The sequence below is a fragment of the Amphibalanus amphitrite genome, unplaced genomic scaffold (genome assembly GCF_019059575.1).
Source record: "Amphibalanus amphitrite isolate SeventyFive unplaced genomic scaffold, NRLGWU_Aamphi_draft 000965F_arrow, whole genome shotgun sequence".
Classification (NCBI taxonomy): Eukaryota; Metazoa; Arthropoda; class Thecostraca; order Balanomorpha; family Balanidae; genus Amphibalanus; species Amphibalanus amphitrite.
Genome location: NW_024882459.1, coordinates 134,394 through 153,885, shown reverse-complemented (window position 1 = coordinate 153,885; position 19,492 = coordinate 134,394). Strand labels below are relative to the sequence as shown.

General features: G+C 51.8%; 1 protein-coding gene and 1 long non-coding RNA gene across 2 annotated transcripts; both read left to right on the top strand.

The window, feature by feature from the left end:
- Positions 1 to 4,594: 4,594 nt before the first annotated feature.
- Positions 4,595 to 6,863, top strand: LOC122368662. Its single transcript, XR_006254274.1, has 2 exons — positions 4,595 to 4,700; positions 5,839 to 6,863. It is a non-coding gene; the product is annotated as an uncharacterized LOC122368662 (long non-coding RNA).
- Positions 6,864 to 14,389: 7,526 nt separating this feature from the next.
- On the top strand, positions 14,390 to 18,895 carry LOC122368652 (uncharacterized abhydrolase domain-containing protein DDB_G0269086-like). The gene is made up of 6 exons (XM_043342807.1): positions 14,390 to 14,560; positions 14,764 to 14,909; positions 15,124 to 15,292; positions 16,781 to 16,936; positions 17,307 to 17,607; positions 17,915 to 18,895. The coding sequence occupies exons 1-6, from the start codon at positions 14,390 to 14,392 to the stop codon at positions 18,187 to 18,189; spliced, it is 1,218 nt and encodes a 405-aa protein (XP_043198742.1). The 3' UTR covers positions 18,190 to 18,895.
- The last annotated feature ends 597 nt before the right edge of the window (positions 18,896 to 19,492 follow it).

The following is a 19,492-nucleotide window of genomic DNA, read 5'->3' as shown; positions in this document are numbered from 1 at the left end:
CAGCTCTTCCACGGTCCTCGCGACCCGGTGGTTAATCAACCGCAGTGAGTGCAGGTGAACGAGGGCCTGATGGTCGGTGTACGCGATGAAATGAACCCCAGCCAGGAACGAATGAAAAGTTTTCACGCCCCATCGGAGTGCCGCGAGTTCCCGACCAGTCGCTGAATAGCCACGCTGGGCGTTCGTGAAGGACATCGAGGCGAACGCGATGGCGCGATCCCGCCCGTCCTGACGCTGAGTGAGGCACGCGCCAGCCCCATAGGCCGAAGCGTCGACCCAGAGACAGAGAGGGTTGGCGGTGTCGCTGTAGTCTGGAAAGGCAAGCATGACGTCGCGGGCGATCTCATTCTTCAGTTGTTCGAACGAGTCAGTCATTTCGGGTGTCCAGGTAAGCGCAGTGGAGCCAGACTGGCCGGTGAGCTCAGACAGAGGACGAGCGACCTCCGAGCAGCGGGGAACGAACTTCCGCTGGAAGTTCACGAGGCCGAGGAACCGGCGCAGCTCCTGAACAGTCTGCGGCCGCGGGAAGCTCTGAACTTTCTCGATGTACTCAGGGGCCTTGCGCAGTCCAGCTGCCGAGAGCTGATGTCCGAGAAACTTTACTTCATGCTGAAACCAGTGACACTTCGCTGTGTTCAGCGTGATCCCGTGCGCCTCCAGCGCCGACAGAACAGCATCCACGAGCTGCAGATGGCCGGAGAACGACGATTCCATCAGGAGCAGGTCATCCAGATACACCACAAGCTGCTGACGTGAGAATCCCGCGAAAATGGCCTGCATTTCGCGCTGGAAGACAGCAGGAGCGTTTTTCAGTCCGAAACTGAGACATCGGAACCGGTAGTGGGACCGCTGCGTGCTGAACGCGGTGAAATCCCGCGACTCTTCTGCGATTTGAAGCTGGTAGTAGGCTCGTTGAATGTCCAGCGCGCTGAACCAGCGCATATCATGCGCGCTGTAGACGGAATCTGCTACATCTGTCATCGGGAAACGCTCTGTGACAGTGCGGCGGTTCAGGCGGCGGTAGTCGATGCATAGGCGAAGCGAACCATCGCGCTTCCGGATCGGCACGATTGGTGCATTCCATGCTGAGTTGCAGCGTTCGATGATCCCCAGACGTTCAAGCTCCAGACATTGACGCTCGACATCTTCGGCGATCGGTGGAGACATCCGTCGGGGTCGCACGTAGATCGGGGTGTCATCCATTAGTTCAATTCGGTGCGCGGTCAGAGCAGCCCGCGGGATGTCAGCGTCACCACCCCCGAACACTCTCGAGTGCCGGTCGAAGATTTCTTGCACGGCGTCGCGCTGTTCACGTGAGAGGCCAGGTATCTCGTCAGCGGACGGCGGGCGACTGACCTGTTCGTCAGCGGCGTCCGACGAAGCGGCAAGGACTTCCACGGGGGGATCGCAGTCAAGCATGCTGTCCGCTGCAGTGTACAGCTGGCCGATCAGTGCACCTTTCCGGACAGTGGTTGGTACAAAGCCTCGGTTGCAAACCAGCACACAGGGCTCGGACAGATCCACAATTCCATCAACAGGTTGCAAGCAGGGCGCACTGGCGACGTCCCCAGTGAACACATACGAGCGGGAGGGCGCATCACAAACGTCGCAGGTAGGCTGGGAACTGATCAGGCAGGGGAGGGTCACAGAGTCACCAGGCGCAACTGTGACGTCTCGAGTCGCGCGACAGGGCACTGCGCGGGCGAAATACGCACAGGCAGAGTTGCGATCCCCATCAGGCAGGTACAGCGTCCACTGCGAACCATCCACATGTCGGCCAGTGACCGCTCGGCGAGAGACATCGATACACAGTCTGTGTCGTTCCAGCGCGTCACAGCCGATAATCAGATCAGTTACGGCGCGGTCCGAGTCGAGCACCAGACAGTCTGTGAGCTGAAGCGGCACCCCGTGCAGAACAACGGAGACCTCTGCACGTCCTACCGGATGTAGCGTGCGGCCGCCGATCGCGTGAACAACCTCCGAACACGGTCGAATCACAGCATCATCAACCAAGTGTCGCGCGATCATGGAGCGGTCAGAGCCAGTGTCTATCACTCCCGTCACATTCTCAGAGCACCCAGCCACAGTAAACTTCGCGTGAAGGGCTGGCTGCGGTCGGGCAGACGAGGCGAAGACAGCTTCCGCATGCAGGGGAAGCGCGGGGCTAGAATCGGTCGTAGCGGCTGGCCCCGCCGCGGCAGTACGACCATCTAGTTTTCCGTCTGACTGAGTGCTGGGGCACGCCGGCCGCGGCGGAGGGCTCGAGAAGCCCCACGCTCCGCATGCATTACAGCCGGGCTTGGCGGGTCTTCTCGGGACTTGTCCAGCGGGAGTGGCGAGCTGGGGCGGCGCGCGCGACCTAGGGCTGAGGGGACAGGCCCATCGTCGTGAGAGGTGCGGCAGTCACGCGCAAAGTGGCCAGAGGCGCCGCACGTGAAACACAGGTCATTGGCACGCCGGCACTCGTCCGCGGTGTGACCGCGGCGGCGGCAGAAATCGCAGCGCAGAGGGTTCCTTTGACGGTCGCGGGTTGGCGAGTGTGCCGGCTGCACGGCGGTCGGTGCGCGGTGTCCGCGGGCTGACGCACCACGTGACTTAAATGCACCGCGCGGGACGCTGACGGAACGATGAGAGCAGTCCGAGTCGCTGTCTGACTCGTCAGCGGACAAACGGAGGTCGTGGTGCGCAGGGCGTGACCGTGGTGACGTTGTCCGGGGGCGGGAGCTTTTGCACGACCGGCGCGCGGCCGTTGACTGACTGCCGTGCTCCGCTGAAGCACGTGCATATAACGAGTCGTGTGTGCCATCAGCCTCCGACTCGAATCGTTCACATTCCAGGTATGACACCAACCCATCCCACCTGAGCGTGGTATCATGATTAATCAGCGCATAACGCAGCTGCCGGCGGAGAAAGTCAGCGGCACACGTGGGCAGCGTTGACAGCAGTTTACGTCGGAGATCATTGCTCACCTGTTTGTCCGCCTCAGGGTACGCATCTTCGAACAGCGCAGCCAGCCGGAACGCATACACTGCCAGAGATTCTCCCAGCCGGCGCGCGGCGTCCCGATATGCGTCCGTCGCAGTCGTCTCCTCGTAGCCGCGCTGACGAGCGGCCCACTCCAACATTCGGCGCTTGATCACTGGGTACGGGCTGCGGGGTCCGTTAGCATCGAATATTTCCAGCACGCGGCCCGACAGCTTTGAACGGAGCAGCGGCAGCGCGTCTTCCATTGTACCGCGGTATTCAGACGTACAGTACCTTTCAAACCGGGCGAAGAATTCGTCCATGGGCTCTGCTGGGTCTTCACGAAACGGGAGCAGGTCGTGAGAGCGAGTCGGATGACTCTGGACCGTCTCACGACTCACTGGAGGCCCGACGGGGGCGACGGCATCGTTTGTACCGGCGCCATTGTCGCCCGCCGGAGCCGCCCTGACAGAGACGGCCTGCTGTAGCGCTGTTATCTGCCTGTCTTGATTTTGCATATGCTGCCGCATTTCTTCCATGAATGCGAGCATAGCTGTCGGTTTCGCCTCCGTGATGGCGTCAGCTGGCGGCTGTGGTGAATCACTAGCCGGCGCGGGGTCAGAGGCCGACATGGCGTCGGAAAATTACAAAGTTACGTTATAAAAAAAAGAATACTAACGGCACGGTACTGAGTCTCGCTGGACTAGGGACGCAGCGGACGAGCCCCCAATGTTACCGGTCGCGTGTACTTTCCGGTTTCCAGCTCAAGAGTCTCGATTAGAGATGCCCCAAATTTGCAATTTCATTACCCGCCCCGCCCCGCAGCTACCCCTTGCCCAACCACAACTACCCGCAAGCTGATTTTGTCTGAGCCGAACCCGCAAAAAACCCGCAATCTTAAAAACATACTTTTGCAAGAAAAAAATACAGCTGAGTCAATGCTAGAGCTATATAAACCTTACTTGCTTCATTGCTGTGCAGAAAAAGACAGCCAAACAAATAGTAAGGACTTGAAATTGCTATGCTAAGTCCTCAGGAAGTGCACACTGGATAGTGGAAAATGAATAATGCATCAATACATTTGAAATTCCTTTCTGAAGAGTTCAGTAAAATCTTTCTCTCACCTTACCCTTCAGCATTGGCTGAGGATCAAAATTTCACTCTGGCTCCCTCTCAATGTTAGGCCTCTGGAATGATATCAGTTGGGCAAACTAGGCGGCGGGAATCAAAATATGGAGGCATCAAAATATTGATTCTAGTGGGCGGAGCTTTGACCATATATGGGCATAGAATCAATATTTTGATTCAATTTGGGACATTCCCACCTTCAGACGACCCGTTACGGCGGAAATAACCCCCATGACGGCGAGATTTTTTGACAAGTCAAAACAAAAAACTTCCCCGCTTCAATTTTTCGCTGCATGGCTATCAGCCGTTTGTCGCGCGTACCTTTACGAATGGCACAAAGATTTCGCCGCCATAATTCAACAAAAACGTGCTGTTAAAACTTGCTCTGTTTATCATTAACGACGAGCCTTTGTAATTTTTTCATAATTTTGTCTAAAAGAAAATAAAAAATGAGTTATTTAGTTGTATAATTCATTTATAAGAAATATTCTTTTACTTTGCATCTAGCCACGATTTCCGGTTCCCGCCATTTCGCGCCGGCGTCGTGGGTGTGTGGATGCAACGTAGTGCTCCCGGTTTTATTTTGTTTAAGCGACCTTTTCTGAAGTGTAAGTAACAATGGATCATATTTTAAGATACTTTGAAGTGTGTTTTTCAATTTCAGGCATGTGATCTTAACGTTTCTTACCGAAAACTCGTTTTAAGAGATGGTTTTAGGAACATGGCGCGGTAGCGACGTCAGCGGCGCGGGACGCCTTCGCACTCTTCTATTGTCTTTTTAAGCTATATTTTTTTGAAAATGATGTCTTAGGTGTAGTATTTCAGTGAAATATGATGTCCTTTAAAAGTTACGGTATAAATTAGTTACAAGAAGCCTAATGTTTTGTCTCACATGATAGAATTGTTGGGTGGACTCATGAAATGGGGGCAGTGCATGTCCAGTATTTTACATAATTTGGATGTTTTAGCCTCTGCTTGTGTCTCACTCATCCAATTGTTGCTACAACTTTAATTTGTAGCATTTAAATTTTTAATGGCAACTAGGTTATTGACTTGTTCCGAGTTAAGATTGAAAGGTCGTAGTGCATGTTCGTGTTTGCCTTATCTAAATAGTAGGTATGTATGCTTGGCTTGTAATTGCTTTGCCCATTTTTGCTACATATTTAATGATGCTTACTTTAAGTGTAACAAAAGCAAGTTGCTGAATGGTGTAAGCCATATTTACATTATGCGTGATCTTCAAGAAAATTGTGTCTAATGTACGGCTGTCCAGGGAATGCTGGATAGTTAATTTTCAGGATTGTCCATGCCAAAGTTAATTTTAGAGGCCAGTTTTATCATCACAAATAGCTGCCTGCTAGAATTTTTTTGCCTAAAGACTGCTTCACATATGGAGCGTTAACATGATGGGCACGTAAACGGATAGGGCTGTACCGTTCATGCTCTGTATGTGAAGTAACTTTAAGACAAAAAAAAAATCCAGCAGCCACCTATTTTTCTGTTGGTACAACTGGCCTCAGGGCTCAGATCTACTTTTTTGGCAGAATTTATATAACTGCATGAGATGACAGTTGTTGGCGCACCTGGTGGCGTTCAGTGGAAATTTAAGTGACATTAAGTATTTAATTTTTTATTGAATACATTCTAAAATTAATAGTTGCTGAACAAGGGGAATAATAACACATATAGTTTCCTAATTTATTGTCCACAAAAGTCCTAATTATTGTGTTCTGTTGTTTGCTGCAGGTCAACCAAGGATCAAACACTGGTCGTTGCGGGGATCGGCTTCAGAGGGCCAAGGAATGTCTTGAATCGCTGTTCAGTCGACAGGCAACTGTATGACAACGCCATCCCTGTCAACCAGAGCGTCGACCGAAGTAGGGTGGCGTTGCGCGGACCTGGCCGCACCCGACCAACCGGCGGAGTACCTGACTCGGGCTGGGCGGAGACTACCTACATCACGACCTTTTGAACTTTGATCTCGTGGCGAGAAACAATATGACTTAAGGAAGTGTGTATGTGGCTGGCGGGGCCGAGGGTGAAATGCGCCACGTGTTTATCCTGCCGGATGACGACAGTGTCACCAACCTGTCAAAGAACGAGCTGGTGCAGCGCGTGATGACTGCTATCTCGTCCCTAGAACCGGAGTAGAAAAACGTGCGCATAGCCCAGATGAAGCGAACCAAAACACAGACAGGACTGATAGCGTTTCGGTCGAGAATGTTCTGAAGATGCTGATCAGTAGACCAATTGGTGACCGTTTTCGGTGGTAATATGGGATCTTGGGGACTGGGGTGTTCCAAAGCGACCTGCTTTGGGTGTGGACATAAGTGGCTCAACCTGACAGGATTGATGTTTTAGGTAGCCGTGCTAATCATAAACCCTATATTGAGTGTATCTGTACAAATTTTGTTTATATTTATTTCATGTATTTGATTCGAAACCGAAAATTGCTCTTTGTAATTAGGCAACATCGAGACGTTGAGGTCATTCTCCAGACGTTTATTTGTTTTTTTCTTACCTGTCCACGGTATGTCTTATTGGTTAGGTCTCAGTTTCAAATATTATTAACTGCATGTTTTGCAAATACGTAGCTATATTGAATTAGAGACGTGTCCTAAAAGTGAGTATTGCTTTGCATGGGGTGTGAGCGTCAACGACAAGGCTTTGTGATGGTAAATGTGTGGCAATTGCAGGGATCGTTGTGAAATGTGTTATGAATATCATCGTATTATTTGCGAATGCAAATACATCCGTGTATCATATTTTCATTCAAATTGTGCAATTTGTGCAACGGGCTTGAGGATATTGTTCGGCGAAATATCTCCTACTGTACTCCACAGAAATGGGACGGGATACAGATGCGTAGAAACACATTCATGAACACGTGAAAGACGATAAGTTAACTTTTTTTTTTACTCAAAATCAATGCTACAAAGCAGGGATGTGGAGCCGTGAAAATGTCAGACGGCTTCGGCTCCGGAGGAAAAAATCGGCTCCAGCTCCTGCTCCGGCTCCGAGTAAAATGGTCGGGCTTCGGTTCCGGCTCCGACTCGGTACAACCCCTATACAAAGGTCAGCACGGCTCCCTTAACGCATTCCCTCGAAGGCTTGCAGCTTTGAGCAGGGAGCCAGGGTGAGTGCTGAAAATCCCTGGTCTACCGTGGGAATAAGGTCAAGAAAAAAATTACACGATCCTGTGCTGATAATATCTTCATGAATTTATTGAATTTGCATTATTTGCACACAAGAAACATCTCGTAAATCAATTTGAAGGGTGAAGTACGTCTGCAGAAAGTATGTTCGCAGAATCAATATATTGATAAACCAGCTGATTTCAGAATCAAAATAATGATTAGCCAGCTGTTTGCGGAATCAAAATATTGATTCTCGCCGGGATTAGCCGCCGTGATGAATCAATATCTTGATTATTTTCAAGACGCTTTCCTAAACTAACCAAAGAGGTTAGAGCTATTGTTTCGTGACTGGCGGGTAGCTTCAACGTTGCTCTTCATTTTGTGAAGAAACTATTTTGAAATTGTAGCCGGTTGCTGAATAATTGACGTTTCTGTGATGGTCTGCACGTATGCCCATATATGGTCAAAGCTCCGCCCACTAGAATCAATATTTTGATGCCTCCATATTTTGATTCCCGCCGCCTAGTTTGCCCAACTGATATTGTTATCAAAATGAATGTTGATATAAAAAGATATGCGATTTCCAGTTAAAAATAAATAGTGACACAGTGAATAATGAGTATCCAGTCGATCTACACATAAAACAAATCATGCAAAATCCCAGCAAAAACCAACTATAATAACATATATGGCCTTGCAACTAACCACCAATGAACCACGCATTTCTGGAAACATGCGTCAGAAGCGTCACCAACAGCTGATGAAGGAATGTTACAGCGACTAAATTATTGCGGCCGTAGTTAGTCGAACTTGTTGCGAAAACACTGTTGTATAATGCATATTCATGTGCCATTCTGATTAAATTATTTTACACAACAGCTAAAGTTTTACAATTTAGAGGTTAATCACCGGTTTAGAAATAAAGAGACAGTAAATACTAAATTAAATGTAATGATTTTATAGATGGTCTTGGTAATGCTCTCCGGCTGGTCATCTGTCGGCATACAAATGATAAGGACGTAAAAAGACAAAAGAAATAAATGCGACCAGCTACGTGGTTTTGTAACATGTATAACTGCTATTTTGAGGCATTCAAAAACCAAGACAGAAAAACTGATTGAAAATTATTGCGTCATCAATGACAGCTTTCCTTCACCTCAGAGACCAAAATTGACGCAGTCAAATGCCCATCCTTGTCAGAATGTCGGAAGTGCGCCAGTATTGTATTGCGTTATGTTTGGGCCGGCCAGTCTATATTTTGATTTTTTGTAAGGGTGATTGGTGTGTTATTTTCGTAATATAGGGTGGAACAGAACATAGAGTAGGATAGGTAATCAATGAATTTGCATCAAATTTTGTTTAGCTGATAGCTCTTTTTTATGCCGACCAGACGCAAATAAAGTAACATGTGGCATTTGCTCTGATTTTCAACATCTCATTTAAGTCTGGGTTCTTCCATAATGTATATCTAGTGCACACTGCACAGTGCACATAGACTTCAGTTCAGCTTCCTATAAGTTTGCTTTCAGGGTCTTTTATGTTTTATGGAATGCTTTCATCAGCATTTATTTATGCTTAGTAGTTTATTGCTTGTACCCTGGTTTGGTCATTGCCAGACTGTGGATGCTATTGCTGGTTGTTTTCAGTTTTGCATTTGAAATGTGCTTCCTTGATATATTTTTATATTTGGTTCTGTTTTAAAAGTTGTTTTGATGAATGTTGTATTGTTAACCTGAGCAAATGCACTTGGCATTGTGTTTTGCATCTAAAAAAAAAAATAAAAAAAATTATAGGTTCTTAAGTCTGACCGCCAAATACCCGCCACACGACAAGTTTTGCTTCTCAAACCCGCCAAAAACCCTGCGGGTTTTGAAAACCCGCAGAAAGCGGGTTCGCGGGTTCAAAAAGGGCATCTCTAGTCTCGATTAACGGCAAAAAACTGCATTGCCGCTTAAACCGCGACGACACCCCCCCCCCCCCCCCCCGGGTTCCCAAGCTCGACTGCCTTCCCGCCGCGTCTCTCGCCGCGCCGCGTCGCGCGGCGTCGCCATGGCAACGGACAGAGGAGATGCAAATTCCGACGCACATACCCACGGACGCACGGCGGAGGGCGGCTTGGCGACAAAGAACCAAACATTTTTACTCTGTTACACTATGTTCATATTTATAGTCACCGTGATTATTTTTTGTGTTTTTCACTATTGGGCTGCGTTGAGTACGAAAGATTGAATTCCTACTTCCCCCTTATTTAGGGTTTGAAAAAGCTGAGGATGAAGATGGTGAAGCTCCAGAAGTTAGATTAAAGATATGGAGTCCAGCAGGAGTGAGGAAACCGTGAGGAAAACTGAAAATTGGGTGAAACGCTGAAAAAAACGCGTCTTGGATCCCAGCTGGAACAATAACAAATGTTTGTAACATTGTGTTTGTAACACAATAACATTGTGGCACGTTAAGATGCTTCACGCATTTAAATTGTTCGTTTTTTGCGTGCATTATGTAGAAATAATGATTATTCCTACGATGTTCTGCAGCAATAAATACATTGGCATTGGAACGATAACCTTGTTTAGTTGAATTACGTTGACAGCAAAAGTAAGTAAACACGCAGTCACTTACTTTTGCTGTTGCTGTTAGTGAACACACAATCCGTAAATATCTTCTTTGAAATTGGTTCTTCCGCTCAGAATATTCAGTAAATTTTTGTCTGGGAAAATCAAAAAGCCCTAGGGCCGAATCGTTTCCCAAATACCTTCAACATTAGCCGAGGCGGGCCGAAGCCATTTACTGTATGCCTGGCCTATTCAAATACATTAGCCAGAGGGGTGTGGTAATAACTGGTGTAAGCAAATTGACCACGGTCAAAAACGAATTACCAAGTCAACATTTTGGGATGGCCTCGTTCAAAAAACGGCTAAGAGCTTCGGTCTAGACAATTATTTTATCGTTGGCATACAGTAAAATACATACCAAACTCGGCCGGTGATAAATTGTCAAGACCCGGCCCCCGGTCAACAGACATGGTAGCCCAAATCTAGTCGGATATGAAAATTATTCTAAATCCATAGACTTTAATGCTAAATTGACTATAATTGAGAAGGTTTTATGAAGATACATGACCAGATACAGAAAAAAGCGAGATGCTATCTTGTAGATTAAATCGTCTACTATCTGCGACTTTTGAAGTGGTTTTCAATCTGAGGTACAGAAATCGTGTTCCCAAGAGACTGAAAGTAGCCATGCTTTACATTAGACCCAATGGCAAAAATTCGGAATCTGACGAAATTGGCCATTTTTACGTCTGATTTATGAAAATTCTGGACAGGATATATAAAAACCCGAGATGCTATCAGGTGGAAAATTTCATTTTCTATTACCGCCTTTTGAAGTGTTTTTCGATCTGAGACCGGCAAATCGTGTTCCCAAGAGACTGAAAGTAACCCTGTTCTACAGCAAGACAATGGCAGAGTTCTAATATTTGATGGAAGATATCTTAGGTGATAATAACCTTACTACTAATTGCAAGGCTTCATTAGAAAGCTCAACACTGGCACTATCATCGGTCTTTGCATTGCTATTTCACAGAACAACAAGAAATAACGTTTTGAAGCCTTTGCATATTGACTTACTTTTCATCGACGGGCTCGATCCCCATCACCACCAACAATTTTCCGGGAAGTCAGGATTTTGCAGATATTTAAGGAGAATTGCAGAGCTGTGTTAATACTACGACACTTAAATACACATTTTAAGAAAACTGCTTTCTTTCTTAGCATGAATTAGTTCTCAGAAGCAGCAACATGTCGATATAATGAGGAAAAACAAGTGCAAATGATCACGCAAGAGAGTATCCTTAGCTCCCTAGCAACCACCTAGCAACGTAAGACAAAATAGTAAACAACTCCTGTTGATGTGAGGTACTCAGCCTTGGAAGCACACTAGACGGTCACCATACTGGGCTTCATACTGACTTTTGCATACCAGAATGGATGTTTCCAACTAAAATTATTTTTTCACGAAATTTATCTTTGTTGCCCTACTATTTTTCGTAAAACCGAGATATACAAACTTCATGATATCAAAAATAATATTGTGATAATGAAAATCGCCATATAAAACAAAATAATTGCTGAGATCATGCCTACTAAACTTGGTCCTACCCCCTAATTCAATATACCCTGGTCAAGACCTCAGTCCTTACTGATTTTTGAACTCGGCCTTCGGCCTCGTTCAAAAATTCAGTAAGGACCTCGGTCTTGAAAATTTATTTACACCGGCCTCGTTCAGTATTATACATATATTCCCAAATGCACGTGCTAATGTTAAAGGGATATCTCGGCATGTGGTAAAAACAATGTATGAATATATGAAAGAATGAATGAATGGCTAACTGACGGACTGACTGACTGACTGACTGACTGACTGACTGACTGACTGACTGAAGAAATGAATGAATAAATGAATGAATGAATGAATGCAGTACATGAGACACACAAACAGGCTGTGACACATTAAAAATACATGCTTAAAAACTTTTGATTGCTTGATCGTCGGATCTCGTTGCCCTACCAGCACTGATCCCATAAAGGACTGAAAGCGGTGCCATCTACTCGGTTGATCGTGTCGTTTTTCTTGACGTGTATTTGTAGCGCTTCTTTCGTGAGTCGTTTCGTTAGATTGTTTTCGTTTTCGAGGACTGTCGTTTTGTTCCAAAGCGGTGCGTGTTCTCCTGGTTCGAAAAGGTGATCTACGAAGGCGCTTCCGTTGTGATTGCAATTTTTGACGTCTCTTTGATGTTCTTTTATTCTTGTTTGCAGCTTCCGTCGTGTTTGTCCGATGTAAACAATAAACGACTAGTAGCCGAAAAACGTACCTACCTTGAACGGAGGGATTAGTCTATTTCCATCGCACCTATCTCCTTGCCACCAGCTGCTATTTCGTAATCTTCGGGATAGTGAGATGGGATTCGTATCGCATCCGAAATAATGTGATCGTCGAGCCAGCCGGCTAGTGTCGGGCCCCTGTCGTCGCACTTCGCGTTACGTGTCAGTGGGGCGAGGACCAGCTCAGTGGAAGCAATACGAGTGTCCGGTCAACAACCATGGACAGGAAGAAGAGGAGCAGAAATTTCAGTAGTAGAGACATGCATTTGTTAGCCGATGTCATGAAGACTGAAGTATAAGTCATCGAAAATAAGCGACACGATGGAAGGAGTAATGAAGAACGAAAACGGTCTTGGAAGAACATTGTTACAGCCTGTAATGCAAGGTCAGAAGAAAAATGGGACTAGAAACAGCTGACACAGCTCTGGAGAGATATGAAAAGGACGGCCAAAAAGAACAATTAGCGGTTTAAACGGCAGCAAATGGGCACTGGTGGTGGACCGGATCCTGCGCCGTTGGAACGTCAGCCACCCCCGCGACGCGCACATATTAAACTGATCACTCGGTGATAATCGTCCTTTGTGTGGCATTGAATTGGACACCGACGACGCCTCACCGGTGAAGTGACGGGACGGGGGTGAGGACGGGGGTGACGGAGACGAACCGACGAGGGCAGACGAGTAATCTGAGATACGGCTGTTGTAAGATCATGCAGTAGACTGGCGGTCGGCCATACAGAGTGAAATAACACAAGGCGATTAGCATTATTGATGCTGATTTGCACGGCTTCAAACGCTGTTCTGGTTAGGTTAATGCATCACCACATCCCATTGTTACGGCTGTACTCATTGCATGTGTAAAAACGCTGATTGGGGGGCCACCGGTCCCATAAATAATGGAATTGCGCACTTGTTCATTGGACCAGCTGATCGCCGCATCCCGATCAGCTGATCGGGAAGCCCTTTAAACTGGCGTGTAAGTCGGCATTTAAATATTTACACGCGTGTAGCTACCCACCAGTTAACCGCGGATGGAAGTCCCCGGGTAAAAGTTGGTGGGCAGCTACACGCGTGTAAGGAAGTTAGCCACCAAAATAAACGCAAGTTAACCGCAAACTGGAAGTCTCCAGCCTTAGACGGACGAGATGCTGAGTATAGTGTATTAGCCGGGCTGCATTAGAAAGATGCGAAAGTAAACAGCTCACGCATAAACAGGCGTACTTCTAATGACTTAACTCCCTGGCAGAACCCTACCATCTGCTTTCAACAAAAGCCGTTTTCTGCCACAGTAGTCTGTGCTCTGTGACCTCGAAATCGCAGCTCCTTTAGCGGTGACCGCCTGTTACCTGTGGGTCTGCTCCTCTAACGGTGACCGCCTGTGACCTCGTGTCCGCCAGGTTCGAGCCGTTCGTGGGCCCTCTGCTGCGCACCCTCTCTGAGCTGGTGTGTGAGCGCGGCGAGTCGGCAGCGGCGGCACTGCGCGCGCTCTACCACCTGACTCGCTGCACGCCGGCCGCCTCAGACGCGCTGCTGGCCGCCGGGCAGCGCAAACGGCTGGCCAAGGCGCTGCTGAGCACCGAGTCTGGCCGGCTGGAGCAGCTGCAGGCGGCTGAGCTGCTGCTGGCCGTCACCCCGGCGCACCAGCCGCTGCCCGGACAGCAGCTGCGCGCCTTTCTCGACCTGGTGTGGGCGGCCCTGGCCGACGGACTGGCCGGAGGCGATGTGAAGCTGATGCGCCAGGCCGGCCGGCTGCTCGAGTCGCTCGTCTCAGAGCTGGCCGCTGAGACGTACGAGGACAGGCTGGCGCCGGCAGTCAAACAGCTCGTCGAGCAGGTGGGTGACGCCGAGACGAGCAGAGAGCGTTATGGGCTGGAGATGCGACGGAATTAGTTGGTATCCATTCGTATCTTAGCATCTCAGCCCTCCTGGTTAACTGACCACCACCTCCCTCCCCGTGCAGGTGACTCCTGAGCGCCACCACCAGGCCGGTCTGATCCTGCGGCCGCTGTCTGCGCTGGTGCGCCGCGGTGCCGGCGGCTCGGACGTCTGGCGGCCCGTCTGTGGCCTGGCGGCTCGCCTGATGGACCAGCCAGAGGCGGTGGAGGCGGCCGCCGGTCTCCTGGAGGCCGCCCTGCACCGGCAGCTACTGCCGCCCGACGGCGGGGAGCTGGCCGCCGCGCTCTCCGGCCTGGAGCGGCTGCTGGGTGCCGAGCCGGCGCCGGCCGCCGACCCGGACACCCACTGCCGCCGGGCGCGCGCCGTCACCGCCCTGCTGGCCGCGATGGCGGCGCACGCCGGCTGCCGCGCGCCGCTGGCCGAGCGCTGGCGGCCCGAGCTGCTGGTGCGCCTGCTGCGGCCGCTGCCGCCCGTACCGGACGGACGACCCCGCCACTACACGGCCGCTGAGGTGGTGGTCGGAGCGCTGGAGCTGGCGCGCGCCCTGGCCAACGAGGTGAGCGCTGAATTATGGGCGCCGATACTGACGGCAACTGGGGAATGATAAGTAGTTTTGTTTCGTTTGAGCTCCAATCCTGTAACTGCGGAATAGGATGGTTTAGTATGCTATAAAGTGTTTGTGATTCCATTCATTCCTGCCCGTCAGCAGCTCCCAGCAATGTTAAACTGACCCCTGTTCGTCCCCCCGCTGCCCCCCAGAACGCCGGCTGGCTGGAGGCGCAGCTGGAGCTGCTGCGTGACGCGCGCCTGCTGGCCTGGCTGGGCCGCGCGCTGTCGGCCGACGACCGGGATCTGGTGCAGAGGGCGCTGCGGCTCCTCTGTGCCGGCAGTCTGCGTGATGACAGGTACGGAATAGCGACTCTTTGGAATCTCCAGTGTCCTGGGAGCAGCGGGAGGGAGAGCTGGGGCGTTATCGGCGAATGAATGGCGAATGCATTGTTGTCGAACTTGAAGCTGGAAGACTGGTCTCTGTTCTAATAATCGCCGCCTGCGGTTTTGCTGCTCACTAATTACGTCTCACCATTGCCTGACCGATACCCCACGCCTCTGCTTGGACAGCGTGCAGCAGCTGACCGACTCGCTGGCGTGTCAGCGCGCGGGCGCAGCGGCGGCGGCGACCGGAGACGCGACGGTGGCGCCGCCCTACCGGCCGCCGATCGAACTGAGCCAGACGACTGTGGAGCGGGTGGACGCGGTGCTGGCGCGGCTGCAGCAGGAGCGGGGAGACGTGAGTCACGGGCCGTTAGTGGGACGGCGGCTGGAGGGGAGAGGGGCGTGGTAGGAAGACATGGCGTCGGTTAACTATCGATTAAAGTGAACGTGAAGAGCGGAGTGAAGAAAATATTTAGCGCATGAATGCCGATATTGTTTAGAAGTGGTAATGTCAGAGACTGTACCACGGTTTTCATTTCCGGTTATCACCTGTAAACTTCCTATGTACCCTATCCATTGTTGCATCCAGTAACCAGCTTGGTCGTTCATCTTCTTCTTCTTCTTCTGCATCCCGCCGCCAGCCCGCTCAGGGGGGCGGCGGCGCAGGCGTGTCGAGCGGCGGCTCGGTCCGCCCGACACCCTCGATGAAGTCGACGACCCTCGCCGCCGGGCCGCCGAGGACGTCGACCAGGCGGGGGTCGACACCCCAGCGGCGGCGGCGGGCCGCCTCATAGGCCGGACAATCGGTCAGCAGGTGCGTCACGCTGTCGGGCTCCCCGCACGCGGGGCATTCGTCGTTGGCTGCCAGGCCAATCTTGTAGAGCGTGTCGCGCGTCAGCGGTGATGTGCCGGTCCTCAGCTGGGACAGCGTCACCGACCCCCAGCGCGCCAGGGAGTCGTGGCCAGGCGTGGGGTCCGGGTGCGGGTGGGCAGCGGTTGTCCTCCGTCGCGACAGCTCCCGGACATGGCGCGTGACGGCGGCCCGCGCACTCGATAGGTCAATCGGTGCGCTATCTTGGTCGCCCGCCGCGGCCTCGCCAGCCAGGCGGTCGGCGGTCTCGTTGCCGTCCAGCCCGGCATGGCCTGGCACCCACTGGAGCACCGTCTCGGTGCCGTTCTCGGCGAGGGTGTTCAGCAGCCTCCAGACCTCGGCGGCCAGAGCCATGGTCTGGCTAGCTGGGCCGCGGCCGAGTAGTTGTAGCCCAGACCTTGAGTCGGTGAGGAGGCGGACCGACTTGATTGATGCCAGCTCCCCTTCCTCCAGGCCGGCCACAGCCGCGAGCGCCTCGCGCATGGCGGTCAGCTCTGCTCTCAAGCTGGAGCAGACCGCCCCTGCAGGAGCGCGCACGGTTTCTTCATTGTTGAGGTGGTGAAACTGGATCAGCGCGCCTGCGCCGCCCTGTTCCATCCCGCCGCGAGCCGAGCCGTCCGACCAGATAGTAATATCCGGTTGCGGGAGCTCTGCAATGGCTCGCAGGGCAGCTTCCCTGCGGACTGCAGGCGGGTCCGACCGGCGGGTGGCCACGGGCAGGTCTACCCTGAAGGTGGTGCCGCCGCGGTGGCCCAGCCATGGCGGGTCGTTCGTCATCTCCTCCCCCTGCCCGTCCCCATCTCCTCCCTCCTCCAGTGGTCGTTCATCTCCTCCCCCTGCCCGTCCCCAGGCAAAGGAGAGTTACGTCACGCTGGTGGTGTCTAATCTAACCCACCCCGTCCCCAGACGAAGGAGAGCGTCTTGCTGATGGTCTGGTGGACACTGTCTAATGTAACCTCACATCGCCTACAGGCGAAGGAGAATGTCTCTCTGGTGGACACGATGGAGCTGTACGAGTTCAAGGTGGCCGCGCTCACTGAGACGGTGGCAGAGCTGGAGCAGGCGCTGCAGGCTGCATCTGCGCTCACCACCTCTCTGCGACTGCAGGGCGCCCAGGCCGCCGCTGAGGTCAGTGTATGGTACACGGGGCAGCACAGGGCGGCAGGGGGCAGTACAGAGCGGCAGAGGTCGGAACAGGGTGCTTATTAAGCATCGGCAGGGGTTAGTCGGTACATAGTAATTGATAGTGCATAAGAATTGGCAGAGATCAGTACAAGGCACATAGGACTCGGCGGAGGTAAAAGGGGAGCAATGCAACTATAATTTTAGGCTAGCGCGTACACGATATACAGACACAGGTCCGCGGCTGAAGTCCATGCATGATCGACCAATGTTATCGGAAGTCGGAGCGGACGTTCCCCCTCCACTGTAAACTGCTCTCGTCTCCCATACCAGACACCCCCTGCTCCCCACTGACCGCCCCTCCCCGGACGGTCAGAACGCGGCGGTGCGCCGGCTGCTGGTGGCCGCCGAGCGGCGCGTCGAGTCCCTCCACTCTGCCAGCCGGACGGCCGAGGCGCGCCTGGCCACCGCCGACGCCCAGCTGACCCGGGTGCGTCAGGAGCGCGACCAGTGCCAGCGCGAGACGCAGCAGCAGCACGCGGCCGCTCAGCGGCTGGAGCGCGAGCTGTCTGCGCGCTCCGAGAGTCTGCGCACCGCCCAGCAGGCGGTGACGGAGACGGAGGCGCGCCGCGCCGCGCTGGCCGAACAGGTGGCCGCGCTAACCGCCGAGAAACAGGGTAAGAGAGCGGAGGGAGGGGGCGGAGCTGATGTCTAATTAGGAATGACGCTTATTTCGGTTGAATGTAGATGTTTTCTTTCTGATTCTCAGCGCTGAGGGTGCACGATGGTGATTTATCGCTTATGCTGACTTTGCTGGCGACCTGAAATATTAGTCTCGCAAATGTGTTGTCTTGCTAATCGCATTTCTCCTCATCAAATAACTATTTTTGTTCTGAAGCCAAACTCTGCACTAGTGTGAGTTTGCACCCTGTCAAGTTTTCATCTCCAAGGGTCCAGTTTGAATCCTACGTCTCTCCTCCACAGAGCTGAGCGCGGCCCGTCAGCGTCAGGAGGCCGCGCTTCAGGAGCAGGAGAGCCGCCTGCAGGAGACGTCTCGCGCGCTGCACCAGCAGGAGCAGCAGGCGGCGGCGCTGCGCACGGAGGTCACCAACCTGGAGCTGCTCTGCAAGTCTCAGGAGCGCAGCCTGGCAGAGAAGGACGCCGAGTGTGCCGAACTGTTGGAGGACAACCGGGCGCTGCGGAAAATCCAGGACATGATCCACAGCATCAGCTCAAAGGCCGGAAAGGAGAAAAAGTGAGACGCAGCCGGGGTGGGAGTGTCGTGGGTTGTGCCGAGGAATAGGAAGGCTGGCGAAGATACGGGGGCAGTCGCTGCGATGTGACGAATGGATAATAAGCTGGCGACAGGCGGTGGCATTGGGGTGACTCAAGAACCGGCGACGATCAGTGGCGCGACAGGCGAACGATGATGGGATGCCGAGCAGTTCACCGCGACGATTAGCGAACACGAGCGGGCGTTACGTGAGGCCGAGGGCCTTTTGGAGTGGATGGAGTGGCTGCTAGTTAGGCGAATGGGCTGAACCAGTGCGAGGCCAACACCTTCATGCACTTGTAGACTTGGGACCACCACCTTCATACACTAGACCATTGCGGGACCAGCACCTTCATCGCGCTTTACATTCCAAATATCATCGTCTTCTTCTGAATATCTGAACGATCTCTTGTAGATTGTGGATTCGTGGACACACTCCGCATTACGTTGCATGCTTTTCGGTGCTGCGTCTCGTGTTCTGTCGTTACAATCAGTTACTGTCGAATTTCCTGTTACATTAACCACAATTGATCACCCTCCCCCAGCGGCGCCTGTAATAGCGTGAGAGGAGAGTAGCAACTAGATTTTAATGCGAGTGGGAGTCATTGTTTGAGTGCAAAATACCCTGTTGATCTGAATGGATGTCATTTGAAACGAATATTACGTGTAAATATCATCGTGTATTAAGCTTTTGTCGGCCTGTGGATGATTTGAGCGCCCTTGGAGCACCAACTAGCGTATTGTGAGCTATCAAGAGGCACATTCGAGTGCATAGGCGCGGGAGCCGGGGGGGGCAGTGGGGGCAGCTTGCCCCCCCAACTCTGGGGCCGTGGGGGCGGTGCCCCCACAGCTTTGAGACGGAATACCACACTTTTTTTTGCAAATGTTTTCTTTTTTGTTGAAAAAGCCGAGGGGTGAAAAATAAGTGGCATAAAACCGGTGAGAAAACTAGATTTGGGGGTACCCTAGGTTGATCTCTATTATGGTGTGCCCCCCCAGTCGGAAAGGAGTTCCCGCGCCCCTGTTCGAGTGATTTCGAGCACAAACTAGTAAATTACAGGCGAGTTAGCGTCGCGTTGGAGTCAGTGTGACCGGGCTCCATGTCACATATCCGAGGATCGAATTTCACGGGAAGAGGGGTAAGTTTTAGTTGCCCTAGTGTTTCATAGAATATGTGACCGGGAAAAGGACGGTGAAAAGAAGAGACATGACACTGACAGGAGATTGACATTGAGATATAACACTCGAGATTGACATGAAATGCGAAATGGCATTGGGATACCCGATGT